This window comes from Lepidochelys kempii, chromosome 13 (genome assembly GCF_965140265.1).
Source record: "Lepidochelys kempii isolate rLepKem1 chromosome 13, rLepKem1.hap2, whole genome shotgun sequence".
In the NCBI taxonomy this organism is placed as follows: Eukaryota; Metazoa; Chordata; order Testudines; family Cheloniidae; genus Lepidochelys; species Lepidochelys kempii.
Window position 1 is genome coordinate 34,777,744 of NC_133268.1, and position 25,540 is coordinate 34,803,283.

General features: G+C 63.5%; 3 protein-coding genes across 10 annotated transcripts in view; 2 read left to right on the forward strand and 1 right to left on the reverse strand.

The window, feature by feature from the left end:
• LOC140896618 (solute carrier family 12 member 3-like) lies at positions 1-22,949 on the reverse strand. The gene is given in 29 exon segments (XM_073308535.1): positions 1-512; positions 878-924; positions 926-946; positions 1,101-1,236; positions 1,619-1,705; positions 1,991-2,102; positions 2,500-2,604; positions 2,834-2,905; positions 3,138-3,207; positions 3,209-3,221; positions 3,414-3,520; positions 4,324-4,452; positions 4,546-4,657; positions 4,873-4,972; positions 5,081-5,236; positions 6,117-6,218; positions 6,329-6,452; positions 6,867-6,974; positions 7,238-7,398; positions 7,575-7,659; positions 7,746-7,876; positions 7,960-8,071; positions 8,214-8,324; positions 9,785-9,924; positions 10,691-10,786; positions 11,001-11,076; positions 11,277-11,408; positions 11,621-11,928; positions 22,892-22,949. Coding segments are annotated over 28 exon segments (3,078 nt in total). The 5' UTR covers positions 11,912-11,928; positions 22,892-22,949; the 3' UTR covers positions 1-370.
• Positions 1,982-18,735, forward strand: KLHL33 (kelch like family member 33). Of its 4 annotated transcripts, none has more exons than XM_073308530.1 (5): positions 1,982-2,079; positions 15,232-15,786; positions 16,159-17,080; positions 17,626-17,796; positions 18,084-18,735. In XM_073308530.1, the coding sequence occupies exons 2-5, from the start codon at positions 15,246-15,248 to the stop codon at positions 18,727-18,729; spliced, it is 2,280 nt and encodes a 759-aa protein (XP_073164631.1). In that variant the 5' UTR covers positions 1,982-2,079; positions 15,232-15,245; the 3' UTR covers positions 18,730-18,735. The 4 variants fall into 4 exon arrangements, with proteins under 4 accessions (XP_073164631.1, XP_073164630.1, XP_073164629.1 ...); XM_073308529.1 differs by lacking the exon at positions 1,982-2,079 and adding an exon at positions 5,391-6,360; XM_073308528.1 differs by lacking the exon at positions 1,982-2,079 and having other exon boundaries at positions 14,175-15,786.
• The window catches only part of TEP1 (telomerase associated protein 1), a 23,628-nt gene continuing 17,276 nt past the window's right edge, over positions 19,189-25,540 (forward strand). Inside the window, exons 1-12 of one of the 5 annotated variants that reach the window (XM_073308508.1) lie at positions 19,189-19,259; positions 19,703-19,989; positions 20,257-20,412; positions 20,551-20,685; positions 20,895-21,056; positions 21,146-21,442; positions 21,598-21,719; positions 21,856-22,013; positions 22,571-22,680; positions 22,920-23,010; positions 24,749-24,935; positions 25,269-25,461. In XM_073308508.1, the coding sequence (XP_073164609.1) occupies positions 19,714-19,989; positions 20,257-20,412; positions 20,551-20,685; positions 20,895-21,056; positions 21,146-21,442; positions 21,598-21,719; positions 21,856-22,013; positions 22,571-22,680; positions 22,920-23,010; positions 24,749-24,935; positions 25,269-25,461 (1,887 nt within the window). In that variant the 5' untranslated portion in view covers positions 19,189-19,259; positions 19,703-19,713. Of the gene's footprint in view, positions 19,260-19,300; positions 19,990-20,256; positions 20,413-20,550; positions 20,686-20,894; positions 21,057-21,145; positions 21,443-21,597; positions 21,720-21,855; positions 22,014-22,570; positions 22,681-22,919; positions 23,011-24,748; positions 24,936-25,268; positions 25,462-25,540 lie in introns of those variants that run through there. The other 4 variants (XM_073308511.1, XM_073308512.1, XM_073308509.1 and 1 more) reach the window with 4 other exon arrangements.

Consider the following 25,540-nt stretch of genomic DNA (forward strand, 5'->3'; position numbering starts at 1 on the left):
AGTGAAGAGCATCGGCAGGGCTGGTGCGGGGGATGGGTGTCAATTGACGGGGTGTCAGGTGTTGTGTAAATAACAATATTTAATATTTACAGTGCGGCGTGGTGGGGGTCGCCCCCGGGCAGGGCAGAGCACAGCAGGCTCCACCCCAGGTTGTGCATGGGACCCAGGCGTCTGAGTCCCTGTGGCAATGTCGGAGGGGACAGTTGAGCATGCAGAGATGGCAGCACTGGCCCGGAGCAGGGCCACACTCCCAACTGGCACCGCGGGGCATGGTCCGTCTAGCAGGGCAGGGCCGGGGCTGCTGCTCCACTGCTGGGGAGAGAAACCCAGGTTTCCCAGCTACTCCCTTGGGCTCAGCCCACGACGCCCCCTACTGGCAGTAGAAGGTCAGGGCATCTTGCTGGTTTCCCCGGATGAAGGCAAGGGGCGGGCGCAGATCCCGGGACAGGGTCTCCAGCCAGGCCATGTAGAGGGCACTGGGACAGGCCCCCTTGCGCACCACAGGCAGGCTCCTGCAAGGAGGCATGGGGGTCAGTGACGGGGGGGGCACGGGGACAACCCTGAGGGCTCCCATTCCCCCACCCCCAAGGCAGGACCATAGGGCAATCCCCAGGGCAATGATCACATCACATCCCATCCCCTCCCCTCCCCCAGCCAGGGAACCCAGGGCACAGCCCTTCCCCTATGGTCTGTTCCTTCTGCTGCCCTGGTGCATGCAGGCCGGCTCCCCCACTAGCCGTCTGGTCTACCCACTAACCCCCATGACCCGCTGCCTGCAGGGGGCCTCTCCCCCATCCCCGGTTCTGCACTGAGACAGGGCCAGGATCACGCAGACCGACTGGGCGCTGTCCCACATGGGGATGGAGCCAACACTCACATGACGATCAGGGCGGCGTTCCGGGAATTCTCCTGCAGGATTTCGTGGGAGCCGGACCTGCTGCTCCGACTGTGGGGGGAGAGTGAGAGGGGGTGGCGGTGTGCCCAGCCTCCCTGAGCCAGGCCAGAACCTGGGAGTCCTGGCTCCCAACCCATCCCCACTCCAACAACTGGACCCCATTTCCCTCCCAGAGCTAGGCTAGAACCCAGGCATCCGGTCTCACCTTTTTTCTGTAGACCCGCAGATCCTCGTCGGACACCTTCCAGGGCATCTCCCTCCGCAGGGCCTCCATTGCCTCGGGGCTGCGCTGCCCTTCATTGAGCCGGAATGGGGCCACCAGGTCCTCAAACTCCTTCAGGCTGGGGCAAAGCACAGGGCTGGGGACAGCTGGACCCACCTGGAGGGCTGGGCAGAGGCTGCCTTCTCTGGGGTAGGGAGTGGGGACTGGGAGCCAGGACTCTTGGGTTCTCCTCCTGGCTCTGGAGGGGACTGGGGTCTAGTGGGTTAGAGCAGGGGGGGTGGGAGCCAGGATTCCTGGGTTCTATTCTCCTCGCCCAGAGAGCTGTAGGGATCCTTCACTGGGGGTGGTGCCAGGGAGGTGGAGTGCATTACGCGCTATCTCAGAGTAAGCCTGTGCCTTTCCCCGGCCCCCCAGGCAGTGGGGAGCCCAGGGAATGGGGGCAGGCTGAGGTGCCCCCCCCCGAGAAATGGGGGGTGGGGAATCGCGGTGGGGGGACTCACCTGCTCTCCTCCGGCTGCCAGGCCACGTGGGGCAGCACCAGCACCTCACTGAAACCCAGGCGGAACTTGCTGAGCAGCAGCTGGATCCTGTGAGGCAGAGGGGGAGCGATGGCCTGTGGGCGGGGGGAGGGGAATGCAGGGGCTCCCAGGAGAGGGAGGAGCGGGGGAAATGCGGGTGGCCAATGTCGGAGGTGGGAATTCGGGGGGCCACGGGGGGGAGGGAATGCGAGGGGTGGGAATTCAGGGGGCCTGCGGGAGGGGGGGCCACGGGGGGGAAGGAATGCGAGGGGTGGGAATTCAGGGGACCCGGGGGAGGAGAATGCGGGGGGCAGGAATTCGGGGGGCCCGCGGGGCCGAGGCAGGTTCCCTTACTCCTGGCGCTGCTGCTCGGCGCTGCCCAGGTGGCCGCTGACGAAGACCCGGACCCGGCAGCGGCTCCAGCGTTTGCGGCGGCTCAGCAGGTAGGGGACCAGCAGGGTGAGCCCTGGGGGGAGACAGCGTCAGGGGCAGCCGGCCAGGGGTGAAGGGCGGGGGGACTGGCAGGTTGGAGGCAGGCTCTTGGGGCCTGGGGGCTGCCAGGAGGTGAGAGGGCTGAAGAAGTGATGGGGGGCTTTCAAGGGATGGGCGGGGGCTGTTAGAGGCTAGGGTCTGGGGGGTGGAAAGATGGCAGGGGAGGGGGGCTGTAGGAGAGAGGGCTGACAGAAGAAGGGGCTTGACAAGGGGACGGGGCTGGCAGGGGTGGGGGTCCGATGGAGGGAGGGGGTTGGGGGGCTGGCAGAGGGGGTGGGGGGCAGGGGGGCTGCCAGGGGAGGGGGCTGGGGGGGTTTGGGGGGAGGGAGGAGGTTGGGGGGGTTGGTAGGGGAGCTGCGGGGGGCACGCACCCCCATCGTCAAAGAGCCAGTAGACATCCACACATCTCTTCTTCTGCTGGGCCTGGAAGTGGGTCTCAGTGAGCTCGTCCGCACCCAGCACCTTCACGCTGCTGCCTGTAGGCACATGGGGCAGGTGGGGCAGGGCGACCCACAGGCTCGGGTCAGGATGGTGCCCCAGGGCCTCGCCTGGCCTGGCGTGGGCCCAGTGCCCCTGGCTGCTACCCACAGCCCCCCCCCTCACTGCCCTGCCCCCAGCTGCTTCAGTTCCTGCTCCCCTACACAGCCGCCTCTGCCCCTCATCCCTGTCCCCCTCCATTGCCTCCCCACCTACTGCCCCCCTCACCTGCATTGCCCAACTCCTGTCTCTGCTTCTCCCGCTGCAGCGCTGCCTCGGGGTCCTCAAATGCGGGGTTCACTGGGGAGAAGGAGGTTAGACAGCTGAGGAGAGCCACACGGTCCCCAGCCCCCCCGGCAGCATAACCGGCCCTCCCCTGCCCCCGGGCCGCACAGCCCCCCCCCCCAGGGGAACAGGGCAGGCAGAGTGTGCTGGTGGAGGTTACTGCCGCCCCCTACTGGCAGGGCCCTGCCCAGGCATATCCATGGGTCTGTGTCCATCTGCCCTCCCCCAGCCCACCCCCGATACTCACCATAGGCCCGCACTGTCTGTGACACATCCAGCCCATCCTTCATCCTCAGCACACACACCCCGGCCTGGCCGTTCGAACGCATCACTGTGGGCACAGAGTGGGGTCAGGAGGTGTAGCTGGGGGTCCCAGGCCCCTCAAGGGCCTTCAGCCCTGCTACTACCTGGGAGGTGCCAGAAAGGGGTTGTTGCCCCCACAGGGAGTCCCACTCTGAGGCAGCCACCCCAGCCCCCCACTCCACTGCTACCCCCCAGCCCAGCCCAGCCCAGCCCCCCTTACTGGATGGTGGCCACATAGTTCTCCAGGTTGTGGGGCGAGTCCGTCTGCCAATTCTGCTTGTAGCCCAGCACGACCGTGTTGGGTTTGAGACGCCCCAGCCCGGACACCTGGGGGAAAATCACAGGTGAGCCTGGTGCAGTGCTGGGGGGGATGACACACAGTGCAGCAGGGCAGGCTGCACTCACTACGAGGCAGTGTGGTGCATGCACACCACAGCGTTCATCTGCTCCAGCAGGGGGCAGCGCACAGAGCAGGGCCTGTCCCCTCCAGCAGGGGGCAGCGCACAGAGGCAGGGCCTGTCCCCTCCAGCAGGGGGCACTGGGAGAGACACACACACACACACACACACAGCAGGGGCTCAGCCCCTCCAGCAGGGGGCACTGGGAGACACACACACACAGCAGGGCTCAGCCCCTCCAGCAGGGGGCACTGGGAGACACACACACACACAGCAGGGCTCAGCCCCTCCAGCAGGGGGCACTGGGAGACACGCACACACACAGCAGGGCTCAGCCCCTCCAGCAGGGGGCACTGGGAGACGCACACACACAGCAGGGCTCAGCCCCTCCAGCAGGGGGCACTGGGAGACACGCACACACACAGCAGGGCTCAGCCCCTCCAGCAGGGGGCACTGGGAGACACGCACACACACAGCAGGGCTCAGCCCCTCCAGCAGGGGGCGCAGGGACACACGCACACACACAGCAGGGCTCAGCCCCTCCAGCAGGGGGCGCAGGGACACACACACACACACACACAGCAGGGCTCAGCCCCTCCAGCAGGGGGCACTGGGAGACACACACACACAGAGCAGGGCTCAGCCCCTCCAGCAGGGGGGCACTGGGAGACACGCACACACACAGCAGGGCTCAGCCCCTCCAGCAGGGGGCACTGGGAGACGCACACACACCTGCATGAGGCTGTGGGCTCCTCTGCGCAGGTCCGGGGCGGTGATGAGGGTGTAGAAGGATCGCACCTTGCGCCTGTTCAGCCATTCGACGTGCTCCTCTGAGTCGCTGTCCCCCGGGGTGTCCTGTGGCTGGGAGAGGCAAGGGGAGGGTTAGGGGGCAGGATCCTGGGCCTGCAACTCCCCTCCTTGAGGCCCCCCCTCACCCAGCATCCCCATACTCACCCCAGCCACGTTCCCACAGATCATGAGGCTGACCCCCTTGGTGAAGGCACTGACAAAATCCACCAGAGCTGGCCGGAAGCTGGGGGGACCCGTGAGCACCAGGCACTGAGGGCTGGAAGAGAGGGAGAGTTGGGACACTCCAGAGAGGGGACACTCTCCCCACAGAGAGACTGCTGCCCGAAATGCCCAAGAATTATTCTCAGAATTTGTTATAGAGCCTAGCACCACCTGTTCTAACCATTTAGACCCCAATCTGCTCCCAGAGCCAGGCATGGAACCGAGGATTCCTGGCTCCCAGCCCCCCAGCTTTCAGCCATCCAGGCCTACCGGAAGTTCTTGACGTGCTCCTCCACTTGAGTGAGGCTGACGGAGTAGGACAAGGCCATGCTGTAGGTTCCGGCCTGCATGGAGGAGCCCCAGTTGACGTCTGTGGGGAGGAGCAAGAGGATGCAGAGATGCAGAGGAAAGCTTGTTCGGTCTGGCTGACACCCAGGTCTTCCTGTCCCCTTCCACCGCCCCCCAGTGCCTCTCTTACCTGGCTTCTTGTAGCTGACGTAGGCCAAGCTGACCAGGATAATGCCCACTACGATGAGGGCCGCCCACCAGGTCAGCAGGAACATGATGACCACGGAGACCACGGCCCCAAAAAGGGCGCTCCACTTGCTGAAGTAGCGGAAAGAGGGTCGCCAGCCTGGGGGGGAGGGAGAGTGAAAGGCTGTGCCCAGCCCCACATGTCAGACCCCCCAACCCAGCCTAGCTCCCCACATGGTCAGGGCAACAGTAACCACCCTGCCCAGCTCAGCATGTCCAGCTCAAACCACTACGCGCTATCTCAGAGTTGGCTCCTGCAACTCAACTCAACTCAACCCTCCACCGCCTGGCTCCTCCAACCCAACTCAACCCTACACTGCCCAGCTCTCCAACTCGACCCTATGCCACCCGGCTCCTTCAGCCTAACTCAACCCTACCCTGCCAGCTCCTCCAACCCAACCCAACGCTGCCCAACTCCTCCAACCCAACCTGCTCGGCCCTATGCAGCCCTCCAACTCTCTGCTCAACCCAACACCCTTCCAACTCAGTCCAACTGTATTCTACCCATCTCTAACTCAACTCTCCTTCCTGCGCAACTCCTCCAACTCAACCCAGCTCAATCCTTCCAACTCCTACACACCTCTACGCTACTCAGCCCAACCCTTCAAACCGAACTCTGCCCTTCTCACACCAACCCTTAGAACCAATCTCAGCTCTCCCCTACCCAGCTCCAACTCAACCCACTCTGCCCTACTCAATCTCTACCCTACGTCAATAAGCATATCCCTTTCAACTCAACACCAATCAACACATAACCCATCCAATCCAACCTCACTCTACCGACCCTCCCAATTCAACACAAACAACCTATCTGATCCAACTCAACCTGCTCCCTCCTACTCTGCTCAAGAATTCCCATGCCAGACAGCCAGCCTGAGCTTGGGTTGATCCCTGGTGCCAGACGTGACAAACCTCAGCTGAACACCTCACCCAAGCCCTCTGTGCCCCTGCCCCTACAGCTGCTGGGGCTCCTGCTGTACCTGGGGAGCTGGTGACTGTGGCATGGAAGCAGCTGAAGTTGATGAGGGCGTAGGAGCAAAGGAAGAAGTTGGAGATGATGGGGGCGATGGTGTTGAGCTCAGCTGTGGGTGCAATGGAGAGATGGGTCAATATGGGGGTGCATTCCCATCCCACAGCAGGGAGGAGATGGTCCCCTTCCACTTGGCCCAGGGGGGAGAGTGACCCCACTCACCAATGAGTATGAAGGCGATGGCCAGGACAAAGGTGAGCATGTAGCCCCGGAGCGGCTCGTTGTTCTTGCCGTAACCCTTGGCGAAAAAGCCGATGACGGGGTACAGCTTATCTTGGCACAGGCACTGCGGGGGACAGGCACAGGCAAGGCGGGGCGTTCAGTGGGAGCAGAGCTACGGGTCACAGAACGGGCACAGGGCCAGGGTGGGAAGTGGGAGGCTGGGTTGGGATGAATTTGGGCTGCGATGATCTGAATAAGAGGTGAGGACTAAAGAGTTGTTTGGAGGGATAGTGGGGGCGCTCTTGGGGTTTGGGTGTGTCACTGAAGGTGGTGGGGTTTTCAGAAGTATGGGTATCTCTGGCAGTGATTTTGGAGCATTGCAGAGCACGTCATTGAGGGTGGTGTTGGGTGGGCCACTGTTGCGGGTGTGGTACGGATGGAAGGGGTATGTTTGGGTGTCAGTTGGGGTGCTGCAGTTACTGAGGCTGTAGCTGGGGTGTTCTGTTGTCGGGCCCCCTCCCCTGACACCCAGACTCACCTGGAAGACCTTGGGGGCTGAGACCAGGCAGGCCAGGGCAGAGGAGAGGGTGGCAGCGAAGATCCCAGCCGTGATGAGGGGACTGAAGCCGGACACCATGCTCATGGTCTGGGAGGGAGACAGACCCCAGGATGGGGGGAATCAGAAAGAGACATCCCCGGCTTGCCTCTCCCATCACCCATAGCTCCCATCCCATGCTCCAAATGCTCCCCATCCCCATCGGTGTTGGCTCCTCCCCCAGTCCCACCCCCTCAGTGCTGGCTCTTCCTCCAGTCCCACCCACTCAATACTGGCTCCTCTCCCAGTCCCTCCCTGTCAGTGCTGGCTCCTCCCTCAGTCCCACCCCCTCAGTGCTGGCTCCTCCCCGCTACCTGATAGTTGTTGGCCAGGCCGTACTCGCAGGTGCCGGCCTGGGCGCACTCTGTGAAGTTCCAGCCGTAGCCACACCCGAGGCCCAGGCAGCCATCCGTGGCGTTGGGGGAGCCCAGCGTGTCGTTCAGACTCCCGGACGCATCACGCACCATGCACGACCCTGTGGGGATGAGGCAAATGAATGACCACCTCCCCAGGACCTAGTGTCCCCCCCAGCAACTCCCCTGGCAACCAAGTACCGCCACAGTGACCTCCCCCAGGATGTAGAGCCCCTGTCCACTCCCTGCAGCATGGCACCCCCTAGAGAGCCCTGCCCCAAATTCCCTGCCCCGTTACCTATGGTAGCTGAGATGGCCAGGTAGGAGAGCGTGGTCCAGAAGATGGCCAGCAGGGTGCCCTTGGGGATAGCTACCGCGGGGTCCTACAAATGAGGATAATGGGATGGTTATTGTGGTAACTCTGGGGGGCCCTGGTGGAGCTGTTGGGCCTGGGGGGCCAGAAGCTCACCTTGAGGTCGCCTGAGATGTTGGCACCAGCCAGGATACCAGTGGCTGAGGGGAAGAAGATGGAGAACATGCCAAAGAAGTTGCCTGATTCGCCCCGCCACTCCGGCCCGATGTTCTCCAGGAAGATGTCCCCTGTGGGAAGGGAGAGGGCAAGGTTAAGAGGGGCTGTGCTGCCCAAGAGGGCCTCCAGTGGTGGGTAGTTCCACCAGCCCTACCTCGGTAACTGAAGTAGCCTTTGGACATCTTCTCCTCCGTGGCTGGAATCAGGGTTCCCACGAAGTAGTTGATGAAGGAGACCATGATGACGAAGAAAAAGACAACCTGGGCCTGCAAGAGGGCAGGGAGAAGGGCTGAGAACCCAGGGGTCCTGGCTCTCAGCCCCTCCCCCGCTCTAACCCACTAGACCCCACTCCCCTCAGAGCTGGGGATGGAACCCAGGAGTCCTGGCTCCCAGCCCCTCCCCCAGTACCTTGGCTTCCCACTCCATGCCAGCCAGCGCGATGCCCAACAACACTGTCACCGTGATGACGCCCACGATCCGGATGTCGTTCACGGGGTCTGTCATCACCGCATCGAACTCCTGGGGGGCAGGTATATGGAGACGAGTTTGTGGGGGCCAGGAGGGGAAAGGGCAGGGCAGGGAGTCAGAGAAAGGAGTGGAGGGGCCCAAGTATGGGAAGTGGGACAGCTGGGCCCAGCGTGGGGTGCGGGAGAGCAGACAGAGACCAACAGCAGATTGTGGACCCCGGGGGTTGGGTGGGGCAGGGCTGGGGGCTCAATGGGGCCCACGTACCAGCAGCTCGTAGTGCATGCTGTAGATAAGGTCACCCTTCTCGCAGAAGACAGGTGGGTTTGGGGGTGGCAGGGTGAGGGGCAGTAGAGCTGGGAAAGGGACTTGTGCAGGTGTGTGGCAGACCGGTATGGAGGGGTGGGGTAGGGATGGGGCTAAAGCTAGGATTAAGGTTAGAGTTGGGATTGAGGTCAAGGGTTAGGTTAGTAGTTCTAGGGTTAGGGCAGGGGTTAGATCGAGGGTTAGGATTTAGGATTTGGTGTAGACTTAGCTCTAAGGTTAGATCTAGGTGTATGGGTGGGTTAGGATTAGAGTTTAGGGTTAGGGGTTAAGGTTAGCATTCAGGTTGAAGGTTTAGGGTTAGGGGTTAGAGTTAATGTTCAGGTTTAGGGGTTAGGGTTAGTGTTCGGGGTTAGGGTTAGGGTTTAGGGTTAGCGTTCAGGGTTAGGGTCAGGGTTAGACTTAGGGTTGCGGGTTAGAGTTAGGGGTTAAGGGTTTGGGGTTAGGGTTAGCATTCGGTTTAGGGTTAAGGGGTTAGGGCAGGGGTGGGCAAACTACGGCCCAGGGGCCAAATCTTCCCCTTCAGATGTTTTAATCTGGCCCTTGAGCTCCTGTCGGGGAGTGGGGTCGGGGGCTTGCCCCGCTCCACGCATGCTATGGCTCCCAGAAGCAACAGCATATCCCTCCTCCGTCTCCTAAGCATAGGGGCAGCAAGGGGGCTCTGCACACTGCCCCCACCCCAAGCACCGCCCCCACAGCTCCCATTGGCCAGCAACCACAACCAATGGGAGCTGCAGGGGTGGCATCTACGGATGGGGCAACGCTCAGAGTTGCCTGGCTGCACCTCCACTTAGGAGCCAGAAGGGGGACATGCTGCTGATTCTGGGAACTGCTTGAGGTAAGCACTGCCCGGAGCCTGCACCCCGAGCCACCTCCCCCCACCCCAACCCCCTGCCCCAGCCCTGATCCCCCTCCTACCCTCCAAATCCCTTGGTCCCACCCTCCTGCACCCCAGAGCCCACACCACCAAGCCCTCACCCCACCACCCACAACCCTGCCCCAGCCCAGAGCCCCCTCCCACACACTGAACTCCTCATTTCTGGCCCCACCCCAGAGCCTGCACCCTAACCCCCAATTTCATGAGCATTCATGGCCCACCAGACAATTTCCACACCCAGACGTGGCCCTCGGGCCAAAAAGTTTGCCCACCACTGGGTAAGGGTTATTGTTCAAGGCCAGGCCCCACCTACCAGCAGTAGGTCACGCACAGTCTCGGCGAAGCCCACCACATGCATAGCCACAGCCACAGCATTGGCGAAGGAGAAGAGCAGCCCGATGGATCCGCCCAGCTCGGGGCCCAGGCTGCGTGAGATCAAGAAGTAGGTGCCCCCTGTGCCCAGACAGACAGAGGAACAGCCCGGGGTCAGCTGGGGAGTCGGGACTCTAGGGGCTTGGTAACAGGCAGGACTGTTGGGAGAGCCTGGGGAGAGTGTGTGCGCATCTGTACATGTGTGTGTGTGTGTGTGTGTCCCTGCTGCCCCCTGACGTTGGGGATGAGCCCTTGTGTGTGTGTTCCCACACCCCCTTCTGGAGGGGACGAGCCCTGCACTGAGTGGGTGTGTGCGCGCAACCAGTGTATAATTTTAAGGATGTAACTGTGTGTGTGTGAAGTTTTGCATGTATAACTGTCCATATGTGTAGCTAAGTGTGTGTGTGATTTTGTGCGTGTAGTTGTCTATCTGTGATTTTGCGACTCCGGGATGTAGAATTCCCTGTGTAACGCTGAGCTGTGTGGAGCATTGTGTACATACCAGCAGGTGTGTCCGCTGCTGTGTGTCTGATTCCCTGACTCTAGCAGCATATGGCCGTGGTTCAGTCTAACTGTGTGGGCCTGGGGCTAGTTTTGTGTCCACACACCTGTGTGTTTCTGCACTTGGGTCTCGTTCTGTAGCACTGTGTGTGTGTGTGTGTGGGGGGGGGGGTTGTCTGTATCTTCCCCCTGGCCAGGTTGAGATAACAGCCCGCCTACTTCTGCCAAAGGGGAGCGCTTCTCTGGCTTCCACGGCCAAGCCCTGCTTGTGTGGCAGCCCCGGTTTGAACCCGCCTCCCTAGCCCCACAGCGCCCCCGGGACGTGGGGCCTGGCCCCGGCTCTCACCTGCCTTCACCTTGCCGTTGGTGGAGATGGCGGAAATGGACAGGCCGGTGATCGTGGTGACCACAGCCGACATGAGGATGATGAGCCATGTCAGCCCTGGGGGGGAGGGGAAGATGGTGAATGGGGGTCTGCGGGCTGGACCCACCCCCTGCCCCCCACTTTACCCTCCCCCATGCTGGGCACCCTCCTGCTCCCATCGGGGAACACCAAGAACCCACCACAAGCTCCCAGCCAGCTTCTTGCTCCTACCCACAAGCAGCTGGTGGTGTTGGAAGGGCCTAGCTGTGGGGCACCCCCGTCCCCCCATTACCTATCCCAGCCTGGGCCGTGATCCAAGGCAGCCGGAGATATAGGATCACGCCCCAGATGTTGAGCATGCACCGGATCTGGGGAGAGAAAAGGGAGGCAGGTGAGATGTGGAACCCAGGAGTCCTGGCTCCCAGCCTGCCCCCCCCCCACGGACCCACTGGACCCTGCTTCCCTCCCCGAGCTGGGGAGAGAACCCAGGAGTCCTAGTTCCCAGCCTGTCCCCCTGCTGACCCACTAGACTTTACCCCCCTCCCAGAGCCGAGGGGTCGCAGTTTACCATCACGCCAGTCACCCAGCCGAACCGGACTGGTTCCGCTTCAGGGCTTGCTGCATCTGGATCCTCCTCATCCCCCTCCTTAGCCCTGGATTCGCCGGGGTCAGGAGCGCCAGGGAACCCGGGCCCATCCTCCTGTGTGGATGGGGAAACAGCGTTAGAGCGCCCCCTTCTGAGCCCCCTGCAGCACAGCGCCCCTGGCCGAGCCCCCTGCTCCCTGCTGCACAGCAGCCGCTGCTGAGTCCCCCGTGCCCTGCAGCCCCTGCTGAGCCCCCCACTCCCTGCAGCATGGCATCCCCCAGTGGGCTTCCCTCTCCCCACTCCACACAGTGCCCCTTAGTTCTCACCACATTGCGCAGCACCTCCAGCGAGGGGCGACTCTTGCGGGCCCGCCCAGGTGGGGCTGACTGGGCGTAGAACTCATAGCAGGGGCTGACGTCCATCATGGTTGCGTAGTCCGGGGGGGCCGAGAGGGACCCACCCTCATTCGCCTGGCCAGAGCCCTCCATGGACGGGTCTGAGGGGCACGGCGGGGAGCTTGCCCCCTCCTTGCCTTTGTCCGGGGCAGGGCCCGTCTGGAGCTTCCGCACCTTGAACCGACCCAAGGCCAGAACCGTCTTGTAGGCTGGGGAGTCCATGGGGGTGCTGGGTCGACCTGGGGGTAATGGGGGAATCCAGTACTCTGGGCAGAAAAGGGTCAAACTCACCCCACCCCACCCACTGAGCAGGCCCCGTCCCCACCAGCAGGGGGCAGCAGGGTCACACACACACGCGCACACACACACACTCTCTCTCTCTCTCTGAGTTGTTCTTTTCATTTTAAAGATTGTGAAACTGGGGACAGAACACAGGAGTCCTGGCTCTCAGCTCCTTCCCCCCCCCCCACTCTAACCACTAGACCCCACTCCCCTACCAGAGCAAGGAGAGAACCCAGGAGTCCTGGCTCCCAATCCCCCACCACCGCCTCGCTCTAACCACTAGACCCCACTTCCCTCCCAGAGCTGGGGGCTGGGGGGTTGAGAGCCAGGACTCCTGGGTTCCCTGTCCTCAGGGTGGTGGAAGACGCAGATGGACAGACAAACCACCCCCCAGTCCCCCAGTACCTGCTGCCTGTCTGCTGGCCCTGAGTTCAATCCTGTGCCCCTCACCCTGGCCCCTCCTTGTCTTATAAAGGGCCCAGGCTGAGAGGCTGGGCCAGGCCTTCCAGAACTGGCCCAGGCAGCCCCCGGCCGGCCACACCACCCTGCCCCTAACAACCCCCCCCCCCCCCGCTTCTCCAAACACGAAGACTTTCCATCGGCCCTGGCCACCCTGTTTGCTCTGCTTATCAGCCCCGCGTTCTTTCCACTGGGGCCCACTCTGCCCGGGCGTGGGGCAGGGGCACGGCAGAGGGGCCAGGGGACAACACCCCCCCTGCATGTATGGTGCATTGTGGGGGGCAGCGAGGGCTGGTCTGGAGGCCCAAGGGAATTGCCACGAGGAGGGAGCTGTGTGGGGGACAGGAGCCATGAGGGAATGGGCAGGGGGTGGTGTGGGGGTCAGCACAAATACACCCACCAAGCAGGGCTTGTGTGTGCATGCGTCCCCTGATGGAGGGGATGGGCCCTGCTTGGGGTGTGTGTTTGTCCCTGCCTCATACTGCCGAGGGGGATTCTCCTCGGTACATGCTACTCTGAGGGCAGGCCGAGCAGAGTGCCAGGCCTTCATAGCCTCCACGGGGACCCTTAACAATGAGGAAGGTTTGTGTCCCCCCGCAAATATCCTTACCCCCTCTCCAAAATGGCTCTAGGTGCTCGGCTGGACACTAGCCCCAGGGGATCGCACGAGGGTGGGGAGCCCCCCACAGAGATAGCAGGTGGGGCAGAAAATTAGGAGCACCCCACCCACAAATCCCATCCCCACATCTCCCCACCCAGCCAGCTCATCCCCTCATCCCCCAGCCATCCTGTACCCCCCACCCTATATACCCCATCCCCCACCCATCCTGTACCCACATCCCCCACCCAGCCATCCCATCCCCCACCAATCCTGTACCCCCTATCCCATACTCCACCCAGCCCTCTAGTCTCCCGATCCTCAGCCATCACGTCTCCCCATCCCGCCATCCCCCCACCCATCCTGTACCCCCTTACCCACTCCATTTCACCTTACATACACCCCCACAACTGTCCTTCCACATCCACCCCCCCATCCACTTCCACCTGTCTGTCATTCTGAACTCCCCCTCCCCACCCCCTTTTGTTCTATTCCGGCTCTTTACACTCCGATGGAAAAACTAATTTGAACAAACTTTTCCGACCCCAGCTGGGAAAAGTGCCTTTAATCCCCTGGCAGGGGTGGGGTGGGGTCAGACTCTCTAATGAGGATCTAACCACTAGGCCCCACTCCCCTCCCAGAGCCTAGGATAGAACCCAGGAGTCCTGGTGCCCAGCCCCCCCCCTCTAACCACTAGACCCCACTCCCCATCTACCCCCTGAAGTCCCCTGTACTTTGGACTCCTAGACACCAGCTCCTGGGAACTTCTATCCTTCCCCACTGGTGAATCCCCTCAGGGGGGTGGGGGCAGTAGAGGGGCTAGGACATCTCTCCCTGCCCCCAGGAATCCCACCCACACCCCACAGCCAGGGGCCTCCAGGCTTAGGGCTCTTGGCCAGAAGCTTCCAGGCCACAGGGCTGCAGGCCAAGGGGAGGGCAGTACGGGGCCAGGACATGCAGGGGGCTGGCGGGGAGCCCGGCCTGCCCAGACCTGGCTATAATTAACCCCTGGGATTGGGGCCAACGCTCCCCCGCAGCTGCCCCATCTCCAGGCCTCGGGAAGGGTCATCCCACAGCAGGCCCCAGCAGGTAGGGGGCAGGGCTGGGCTGGGGTGGGGGATGCGGGAGGCTGTGGGACAGGAACTCTGGTCCTGGATGGGGGAGAAGGAGGGGCAAGGGTCTGTGTCAAGCCTATACACCCCACAGCAAATGCAGACACAGATACAGTAACTACACACACACAGTAAGTACACACACCCCACAGCAACCACACACACGCACACTACAGACAGGAACTACACACACACCGCAACCCCTGCAGCAACTACACAAACACACTCGACACAGGCAGGAACTACACACACACACACACCACAACCCCCAACAGTAACCACACACAAGCACACACACAACACAGATAACAACCATACACCAACCACAAACACCCCCTACAGCAACTACATACACACACACCACAACCCCCACACAGCAACTACACACACCCTGCAACTCCCCCACAGCAACTACACACACACACACAGCCTGCAAGACACACACACCCTGGCAACTACACACACAGACAGGAACTACACACACACACCACAACCACCCCTCTCACTCCCCACAGCAACTACTCACAGCAAACACACACCCACAAAGTGAACACAGGCACATGCAAATACCATACCCACACACACCAACACACACTGCACACACCAGAAAGTTAATGACACCACACGGCCATACATCAGACACCCCCACACTTCACAATTACACATGGAGACACCCCAGATACTCCCACCCAGCACTCAGGAGCACAGAGACGCCCCCAACATAGTGCACAAGACACACGTCATAAAATCCCTCAAATACGCACCTCAACACCCACAGCTCACAACTCCCCAACCCTGTTACACAAACACCACATTGCAATCATGCACACATGCCACAAACACCCCCCCCCAGTTACACACACACACACTTGAGTAGCTGTTGAACGGCATAAAGAAAATGGGGCATGGGGCTTGTCCCCTCTAAGGGCCACCAACTCCCATCTGGCCCCAGGGTGGGGACTGGCTGGCTCAGGGGGGTGGGAAATGGTGCATAGGACCTGCCCCTCTAAGGGGCGCTGGCTCTCATCTGGCCCCAGGGCGGGGGGCTGACTGGCTCAGGGGCCAGGGCCTTTCACATCCTTTCCCGGCAGGCACCCCCAGGGCGATGTGGCCAGGCAAGGGGTTGGAGCCGGCTGAGGAGCCAGGTGAGGAGGGCGATGTGCCTGAGCTGCGCTGGGAGCTGCGGAGCGAGTGCCACGCCCAGCAGTTCTTCGAGGCAGCATTGGAGCTGCGCGGGCAGGGCCAGCTGACGGACATGACAGTGACAGCTGGCGCCCGGAGGTACCAGGCCCATGGCGTGGTGCTGGCTGCCATCAGCTCCTTCTTCTGCCAGCGGCTGGCGTGCAGGGCCACCGGGGAAGTGGACGTGAGCCCACTGGCCACACCGTGTGGCTGGGAGGCCATGCTGGATTTCGCCTATACCGGGGCCTTTGCGGCCATGCCGGGCACGGCCGGGGAGGTGGTGGCTGCAGCTCAGGCCCTGGGTGTGCCTCGGGTGGTGGAGATCTGCCGGAGGAAGGGGGACGGGCTGGAGGGCAGGAGCCTAGACGAGGAGCAGTGGGAGACGCTGCGGAGCATGGAGGAGCTGTACCGAGCCGGGGTGGGCTGCGACCTGGTGCTGACCACTGAAGGAGAGACCTTCCGAGGTGAATGGGGGCTGCAGGTCGGGAGTGAGGAGCACCGGCAGAGCTGGGGAGGGGGCAGGGCTGGGCTATCAGGGGGATGCAGGTTGGTAGTGAGGGGCACTGACAGAGCTGGGGGAGCGCAGGGTTGGGATGGGCAGCACTGGGGGCAGGGCTTGGGTGCAGGGGGCTGTGGGTCGGGAGTGAGGGGCACTGCCAGTGATGCAGGGGAGCCCAGGGCTGGGTGAGCAGGGGGCTGCAGGTCGGCAGTGAGGGGCACTGGCAGCCCTGGGCAAGGAGGAGCCCAGGGCTGGGGTGGCCGGCACTGGGGGCAGGGCTGGACAGCTTGGGGCTGCCTTTGGGATCTCCGTGCCTGACCTCCCCCTCTCCCCACAGCTCACCAGGCTGCCCTGAGCTGCGGCTGTGAGTACTTCCGGGCCATGTTCTGCAGTGGGATGCGGGAGGCGCGCCAGGGGGCCGACCCCCTGCCCACACTCATGGCCCCGGCCGACCTGCGCCTGCTGCTGCCCTTCGCCTACTCAGGGACAGTGGTGGGCAGCTGGGCCGAGCTCCTGGGTGCGGCTGAGACCGCCCTGCAGTACCAGGCCTCGGGGCTGCTGGCGCTGTGCCTGGAGGCCCTACAACAGAAGCTAAGCCCGGCCCGCAGCCTGGATCTGCTGGCTTTCGCCCGCGCCTACGACCTGCGCCCACTGGGCACTGCTGCCCAGGCCTACGCCCTGGCCAATTTTGACGGGGTGGCGCGGTGCCCTGGCTTCCCGGCTCTGCCGCTGGCCGAGCTGCTGGCCCTGCTGGGCTCGGACGAGCTCTACGTGGCCAGCGAGGTGGACGCCTTTGAAGCTGCCCTGCGCTGGCTGGACGCCGACCGCACCCGCCGCCTGCCCCACGCTGAGGCCGTCCTGGCCCGAGTCCGCTTCTACCTGATGGGCACGCGGGAGCTGCGCCGGGTGCGGGCCGCGGACCTGCTGGCACCGCCGGGCCAGCTCTACCAGCTGCTGGTGGCAGCAGTGGCGGACGAGGGGCCCTGCCGTGTGCGCACCCCGGCCGGGGCCCTGGTGATCTGCGGGGGTGACGGGCTGGCGCCCAGCCTAGCCACCCGCCGCCCAGCCCGGGAGCTGTTGTTCGCCCACCGGTTCCACAGTGGTGTGGGGCTGGTCAAGCAGGTGGAGTGGAGGCGGCTAGGCCAGTTCCCAGACGGGCCACGGTTCCGCCACGCTGCCGCTGTGCTGGACAACGCGCTCTACGTGCTGGGCGGGAAGCACTACTACGGGGTGCGGGACACACTGGCCACGGCGTTCCGGTGAGTGGGGCAGGTGCTGGCCTCTAGGGGGTACCAGCTCCCATCCTGCCCTGACGGGGGAGGCTGGCCAAGGGGGGTGGGGAATGGGGCACATGGCCTTTTCCGTCCAGGGGGTGCTGGCTCCCTCCAGCCCTAGGGTGGGGGTCTGACTGGCTGGAGTCAGGGGAAGGGATCTGTGGTGGGCGGGGAGATGGCCAGCCCAAGGGGGCAGGGAATGGGACCTGGGGCTGGCTGGGGTAGGGGTGGGGCAGGGAGTGTGATTTGGGGTGTGTGGGGCTGGCCGGCCCAGGAGAGCAGGGAATGGGACCTGGGGTGGGCAGGGAGCTGGCTGGCAGGGTGGGGGGAAGGGATCTGGGGTTGGTGGGGGGCTGGCCAGCCCAGGGGGCAGGGAATGGGACCTGGAACAGGCGGGGGGCTGGCTGGTGGGGTGGGGGGAAGGGATCCAGAGTGGGTGGGGGGGCTGGCTGGCCCAGGGGGGCAGGGAATGGGACCTGGGGCAAGCAATGGGGTCCATATGGGGAGTGCCCACCCCCATCCCATTGCAGGTACGATCCCGTGCAGGACTCCTGGCAGCGCCTGGCTGACATGCCCAGCGCCCGCAGCTCCTTCCCAGCCGTGGGAGTGGCCGGGCGGATTTACGCCCTGGGGGGCAGCTCTGAGGACACCTACTGCACGGATGGGGTGCAGTGCTACGACCCCCCTGCCGACACCTGGAGGTAGTGCCTGCTCCGGGAGCCCTGGGTCCCCTTTTCCCTCCAGGGCCCCCACCCCCGCACGCCTGAGCCAAAGTACCCTAACCTGGACATCTGGGGTCCCATTGGCACCAGGGTGGTAGGGGCCAGGAGGGTGCTATGGAGGGGCTGTGGGGGTGCCACTGGGGGCTGCCATGGGCAGTGGTAGGGGCCATGAGAGGCTGTTTGTTTCTGCTTTTTCCTCTATTTCATTGGCTGATTTTTCTCTTTTCCTTTCTTTTCTGTGCCCCCTCCCCGGCTTCCCCCCCCAGGCCGTGCTCCCCCCTGCCCGCCCCGCTTTGCGGCCACGCCGCCTGCACCTTGGACGGCGGCATCTACGTCTCGGGAGGCTGTGACGACTCCAATGAGGGCCGGGCCTGGCTGCTGCGGCTGGGCCCGGGGGGCCCCCCAGCCCAGCTGGCCCCCATGATGGAGGAACGGGCTGGCCACATCATGGAGGCGCTGGGGGGGCGACTCTACGTGGCTGGGGGCTTGTGCTGGCACGATGGGGGCTCCACCGACCAGCTGGCCTGCGAGGTCTACAGCCCCAGTACGGACGCCTGGGTCCGGCTGAGCCCACTGCCCCAGGCCCACGTGGGGGGCGCCTCGGCCGTCCTGCAGGGGGAGCTGTATGTGCTGGGGGGCTACAGCCAGGAGACCTACCGGGACAACCACCTGGTGCACGCCTACCAGCCGGGACGGGGGCGCTGGGTTACGCTGGGCACCCTGCCCCAGGCCTGCGCTGACCTGCGGGCCTGCGTCCTGCTGCTGCCGCCTGCCCTGCGGGGGGACCCGGCCCGCCTGGTGCCCCGCCACGGGACCGACCAGCCCCTGGCACCTCCGCACGGGGTGGGGACCCGGCCCCCCACCGAACAGGGGACCCCTCTGAGTCCCCCATGGGACAGAGTCCCCCTCTAACCTCCCCCGATATCCTCATGGGACGGGGCCCCCTCTGACCCCCCACAGAACAGGGGACCCCTCTGACCCCCCTATGCAACAGGTCAGCCCCCAACACCCCTCAGCGGTATAGGGGAGCCCGATTTCCCCACATGGGGTGGGGGAGCCTCTCTGACAAGGACCCGACACCTCTCCCTGGGACCCTCCCTCGGACACCCCCCGGGGCCCCCTGAGGAGGGAGGGGGCCAGGCGGTGGGCGCTGGCTCCTGGGGCGCGAGTCGGGTCAATAAAGAGGGTTCGGCTCCGCCCCCGTCTGGTCATTCCCCCCTCGCGGGGCCGCCACGGACCCCACGCGGCGCTTTGGGGGGCCGGGAGCAGGATACCCGCCGCGCGCGCGGACAGAACCACAGGGGGTTGGGAACTCGGACTCCTGGGTTCTCCCAGGGGCGGGCTGAAATCTGAGCCCGGCTCTGCGGGCGGGTCAGGCAGGCCCCTCCCCCCAGTGATCCGGGCACCGGCCGGGCTGGGTGCGGTCACTGCGGTGCTTCCTGGTGCGTGGCCGGGGGGCCTGTGGGGCGGGGGCGAACGCGCAGTGCAGAAAGGGGGTTGGTCTCGGGGGCTCCATAGGGGAAGGGCTTGGGAGTCTCCCAGGGCCAGGCAGCCCTGCTCTGTGACACACCCCCCCATCCACGTGCGAAGCCCCCTCCCTATTCCTGACCCTGTGTTGGGGGAGCCGGGGCAGGTCTGGGGCCAGGGGGACAATGTTCTCCTCCGCCCAGAGTGCGTTGGAGGCTGAGAGGCCGGACTCCTGGGTTCTCTCCCGGCTCTGGGAGGGGAGTGGGGTCTGGTGATCAGAGCAGGGGGGTTGGGAGCCAGGACTCCTGGGTTCTCTCCCAGCTCTGAGCAGGGAGCGGCACTTGCTGTCTTCAAGCAGGAGCGTGGCCTCACTGGGCTCTTGAACTCCTGGGTTCTCATCTCACTCTTCTCTGTCCAGGTGTTGCAGCCATGAAAACTCCAGGTCCTGACCCCCGTCCAAGCCCTGCCTCCTGCTGGCTGGAGAACCCTTTCCTGGGGGGCCAGAGCCCCCTCCTCCCAGCATGGGTAGAGGAGATCAGGGCCCGGCTTCTCCGCCCTCTCCCGCCCCCTGCCCCGTGGCTGAGCTCCCTGACTCCCACAACCTGGCTGGTGCCTGCCCCCATCTCTGCACCCAGCCAGGCGCCCCTTGCCCCTGGAGGTGAGGAGGGGATCCCGGCCCGCAGCGAGGAGCTGGAGCTGCCCTGGGTAAGATGGGCTGAGACTGGGCACCAACTCGTGGTAGCTGCAACGCACAGCGGCCTGCAATTCCCAACCTTCGATCCCGCTGGGAGCACTCAGAGGGAGGGGGCGAAGTGGTGGTGGCGTTTGAGACAGGGGAGATGCCGAGGAGGGCTGTGGGGGGGCTGTAGGGGGTGGCAGTCGAGGCAGAGGGTCACTGAGATGGGACAGTTGGGGTGGGGGGCACTGTGTGTGGTCCCCAGCCCTGTGGGTCACCCCCTGCTCTCCCTGCAGTGGGCCGACGCTGCCCCCGACCCCTCCAGCTCACTGCCCCAGTACACCCTGATGGAGCTGCCATCCAAGCCGAGCCTGGAGCCCCCAAGGCAGAGGGACCCTAGTGCCCAGCAGCCCTCTGGGAAGGGTCCCCAGCAACACCTGAGAGAGCACAAGGTAAGAGATGGGGGTGGGGGGGTCTGGACTCCTGGGTTCTCTCCCAACTCTGGGAGGGGAGGGGGGTCTAGTGGATGGGTGGGGAAGTGGCTGGGAGCTGGGACTGCTGGGTTCATCCCTGCTCCCTGTTCCCCCCAGCTGGCCCTGGTGAACCTGGCGTGCTGCTCCCTTGTGGAGGGGCCTGATTTGGGAGCCCCCAGTGACCCGATACATAGGTGCCTGGTGGATCTGTGTGAGGAGCTGGCCCAGCTGGAGCCTGAGTTCATCCTTAAGGTACTGGGGGGTGGGGCTGCTGGCCAGGACACCTGGGTTCAATCCTCCTACCTAGGGGGTAAGGGACAAGCAGTCTGAGTAGGTGGGGGGTGGTCTCAAGTGCCCTATGCCAGGGCTTGGGGAGGGGGAGTGAGCTTTAGTGAGTTAGAGCCGGGGTGCTTGGACGCCTGGGTTCTCTCCGGGCCTCAGTTTCTCCTCTCTCCCCACAGGTTGCCCTGTATACACGCCAGGAGCTGAACATCCGGGGAACAGCCAACTTCCTGCTGGCACTGGCGGCCCGGCTGCCACCCTGCCGGCCCCACCTGCGCCGCTATGTGTGTGCCACCCTGCAGCTTCCCTCCGACTGGACCCAGGTGGTCACGCTCTTCCAGGTACCCAGCTTACCCCAGTGGCGGGTCGTTCCGCTGGCCAGTGCCACCCCCTGCTGGCCAGCACTGACCCGTCTCCCTCTCCCTCACAGAGCCTGGCGGGCGCAGGGCGCCCCCTAGCCCCGCTGCCCCGCTGCCTCCGCACCGGCCTGGCGGACAAGTTCCAACAATTCGATGCCTACCAGCTGGCCAAGTACAACTCGCGCAAGAGCCGTGGCAAAGCCAGGGGACGCCCAAGGCCCCGCCAGCTAGGGAGGGAACCCAGGAGTCCTTCTCTCAGGCCCCAGCCCTGCCAGCCTATTCTTCCTCCCGGAGTCCCCCCACAGAAACCTCTGCCCTGGACGAGGAGATTCCGGCTGTGCAAGGCGTTCGGCAAGCTTCAGACAAAGGTGAGAGGACTGGGGTCTAGTGGTTAGAGTGGGGGGCTGGAAGCCAGGACTCCTGGGTTCTGTCCCCTGCTCTTTGAGGGGAGTGGGGGCTAGTGAGTTAGAGCAGAAGGGCTGGAAACCAGGACTCCTGGGTTCTCTGCTGATGTCTCCTGCAGTTTGAAAGTGGTCAGCCATCCCAGGAACTGCGCGAGACGAAGCCCTTCTCCCTGAAGGCACTGATCCGATGGCTGCATATCTCCAAGCCGGCCCAGCATGTCATGAGTCTGCTGGGCTGCAGGTGAGAGCCCTGGGGAGGGACCCAGGTGTCATGGGTCCCAGCCCCTCCCCCACTCTATCCCCTAGACCTGAGAGCTGGCACAGAACCCCTTGTAGGCCCTGCTGGGACCCACCCTGTCTCTGCTGCCCCCCCTCAGGTATCCCTCGGACCTGAGCTCCTTCTCCCGGAGCCACCTGCCAGGGCCCTGGGACCCCACCCGTGCTGGGACCCGAATGAAACTTCCGCAGCCCCAGACCTGGGACCGGCAGCTCAGCCAGCGCGGGAACAAGGCTGTGGTCTGGGAGGAGCTGATCGGTAAGGAAGGCCTTCATAGGGGGCTGCGCTTGCCCCCAGTGGTGCCCTGAGTGTGTCTAGGTGTCACCAGGGGGCACTGTTAGTTCTTTTCCCAGAGGGTGCGAGCTAGTGTTGAGTGCAAGGAGACAGGGCATGTGTGGGACCAGGTGGGCTCTCCGTGGGGCAGGTGGCTGGCCTACCTGGAGCAGGGTTTGCTCGGTGCTCTAACACCCCCAAGGAGAGTCTAGCCTTGGGGCAGAGTGGGAGGCATGGCACCGGTCTCTAATTGGCCCATGGGCTGGCTGGGCACAGCTGTGGCACAAAGAGACTCCATGAGGAGCTGGCCTCTGCCCCCCCTCGGCAATGGGGGGCTGACTTGGGGATATGGGCCCCTCTGGTAGCCACAGGTCTCCCAGCGCCCCCTGGGGGCTGCAACCGGCCCAGCACTCATATGAATGTGGCTGGTGGGTCCCAGCGCCCCCGGGGAGCAGCAGCCAGCACTGCACCCTTGTGGACACAGCGCCCCCTGCCTGTGGGTGGGGTTGTCTCCTAACCCTGCGTTGGGCTCTGCCTCACAGATTCGGGGAAGCTGCCATTTATGGCCATGCTCAGGAACCTGCAGAACATCATCCGGGCTGGGGTGAGCGAGCGGCACCACCAGCGAGTGCTCAGCCGGTTGCAGAACAAGGTATGGACCCGGGGACCCTGATTCCCCCATTCCGAGTCCCCAGAGCAAGATACGGCCCCGGGGACCCCGAATTCCCCCCTCACAGGTCACCAGAGTGAGGTATGGCCCCGAATTCCCCCCCCCGGATCTCTAGAGTGAGATACAGCCCCAAAATCCCATCCCCCCAAGATGGGATGGCTGGAGTGGGGTGGGGGGTTGCTGGGATCCTCACCCTGACACCCCTCCGCCCCAATTTCCAGGCGTCAGTCGTCCACAGCCGGCAGTTCCCCTTCCGGTTCCTGGCGGCAAATAAAGTCATCCAGGACATGGAGGAGGAGCTGAGGAAGAAAGGTGAGAACGGGGCTGCCAAGCGGTGACACAAATGAATCACGAGATTAAAAAAAAAGTCGCCTTTCATGGCTGGTCGAATCGCACCGTTACCCTATCGAATAGCAACTGAAACATACCCTAAATATCTTCAGCTGTTTTCCTCCTTTTACAAATCCAGCGATTGCACTGACAATGCAGAAGACGAAGTGTCGGGGGCTCATGTGAGATTATTAGTTTGGATTACAAATATTTGCACTGTAGAAAAAGCTACGTGTCTCAGCATGAAGGGGCATACAGATGTTTAGTGTATCTGGCACATAAATACCTTGCCATGCCATGCGAACACCTGTTCTCACTTTCAGGTGACAGTGTAAATAAATGCACAGCATTATTTCCTGCAAATGTAACACCCCTGTTTGAGCGATCAGCTGAACGAGAAGTAGGACTGAGCAGACTCAGGTTCTAAAGTTTTTACATTGGTTGGTTTCTGAGCGCAGTTATTATTCTCCATTCGTACAGAGATCGCCTGACAGCACTTGTATGAGGTGAATGGAAATATTTGTAATAGAAAATAATCATCACTTTGTATTTTCCATGTGGTAATTGAAATTGATAATTTGAAAATGTAGAAAAGCAGCCAGAAATCTTTGATACATTTCAGTTGCTACTCTACTGTTGTTTAACGGTGCGATTAAAACTGCGATGAATCACAATTAATTTTGTCAATAAGAAAAGGAGTACTTGTGGCACCTTAGAGACTAACACATTTGCTAACACGGCTGCTACTCTGAAACCAGTTAATTTGTTTTGAGTTAATCGCGTGAGCTAACTGTGATTCATTGACAGCACTGAGACCCCGAACAACCAGGGGCAAGAGCAGGGGTGGGCAAACTTTTTGGCCTGAGGCTCACATCTGGGTATGGAAATTGTATGGGTGTCCATGAATGCTCATGAAACTGGGGGTTGGGGTGCGGGAGGGGGTGCGGGCTCCAGCTGGGGGTGCAGGGTCTGGAGTGGGGCCAGACATGAGGAGTTCAGGGTGTGGGAAGGGGCTCTGAGCTGGGGCAGGGAGTAGTGATGCAGGTGTGTGTGTGAGGGCTCCGGCTGGGGGCACTGGGGTGGGGATGTGGGGTTGGGGGTGCAGGAGGGTGATCCGGGCTGAGACCGAAGGGTTCGGAGGGCAGGAGGGGGATCAGGGCTGGGGCAGGGGTTGGGGTGCTGGAAGGGGGCAGGGGTGCAGACTCGGGGCGGCGCTTACCTTGAGCAGCTCCTGGAAGCAGCGGTATGTCCCCTCTCTGGCTCCTATGCGGAGATGCAGCCAAGCAGCTCTGCATGCTGCCCTGTCCACAGGCACTACCTCTGCACCTCCCATTGGCTGTGAGGGCAGCGCTTGGGGTGGGGGCGGCATGCGGAGCCCTCTGGCTGCGTCCTATGCATAGGAGCTAGAGGGGGGACATGCCGCTGCTTCTGGGAGCTGCGCGGAGCCATAGCACGCACAGATTGGCCCATGGGGGGGCAAGCCCCAAACCCCGCTCCGCAGCTAGAGCACGGGAACGGGGCAAGACCTGGATCCCGCTTCCTGGCGGGAACTCAAGGGCCAGATTAAAACGTCTGAAGGGCCAGATGCGGCCCCTGGGCCGTAGTTTGGCGGCCCCTGGGCAAGAGGCACTGGCAGAGCTGTGGGGAGCTCAGGGCTGGGCTAGTAGGGGCTGCGGGTCAGGAGTGATGGGCACTGTGTCTCTATCGCTCACACCTCCAGACAGCCCCCTCCCCTCTAACGTGGAGCTGCTGCGGGCGCTGCTGAGGCGTGGGAAGAAGCAGCCGGGGGGCCTGCCTGGGGTGCGGGGGCGGCCGCCCTGGACACGCCGGGAGCTGCGCGCGGCCTTGTCCATCCCAATCCTCTTCCGCGCTGTGAAGAGCGAAAAGCAGCGGCTGCGGAAGGCCAGGTGAGGGCCCCATGCTGGGCTCCTGGGCATGGCCACAGGGGGGCAGCAGGGAGGGGGAGGCTGGGAAGGGGTGGGGTGGGGGGGCTGGTCAGGTCGGGTGCCAGGTTGCAGGGGGAGCTAGGCAGGGGGCAGAAAGGGGGAGCTGGGCAGGTGATGCCAGGCTGTGGGGAGGGCAGGTGGGGTGCCAGGTTGCGGGGGGGCTAGGCAGGCTGTAGGGAGGGGGTCAGGGGATGCCAGGCTGTGAGGAGGCAGGTGGGGTGCCAGGTTGCAGGGGGTTCCAGGCTGCAGGGCGGGGGGCTGGGCAGGGGCTCAGCAGCGGCTTCTGTCCCCCAGGGAGCTGCGCCCGGACCCTGCCCTCCTGCTCCGCTATCGCTGGGCCCTGGATGCCGCCATCCGCATCTCCGCCCGGCACAACCTGCCCCCCCTGCCCGGCCGCACTCTCATTCTCTGCTGTGCCTCCAGGGCCATGGCGACACCCTACCACCGGGCCCGGAAGCTGCGTGGTGCCCGCCCAGAGCCCATGACTGTGAGTCGGGGGGGGGGGGGGGGGAGAGCTGTGCTCACTCCCTGGCAGTGCCCTGTGGGAGTGGGGGGCCGGGTGCTGC

Bases quoted from the DNA above. Each gene is read 5' to 3' on its own strand.
- KLHL33 (XM_073308530.1), top strand. From the start codon at position 15,246: ATGTGGCCAGGCAAGGGGTTGGAGCCGGCTGAGGAGCCAGGTGAGGAG. The intron at 15,787-16,158 runs GTGAATGGGGGC...CTCTCCCCACAG, and splicing joins TGAAGGAGAGACCTTCCGAG to CTCACCAGGCTGCCCTGAGC. The intron at 17,081-17,625 runs GTGAGTGGGGCA...ATCCCATTGCAG, and splicing joins ACACTGGCCACGGCGTTCCG to GTACGATCCCGTGCAGGACT.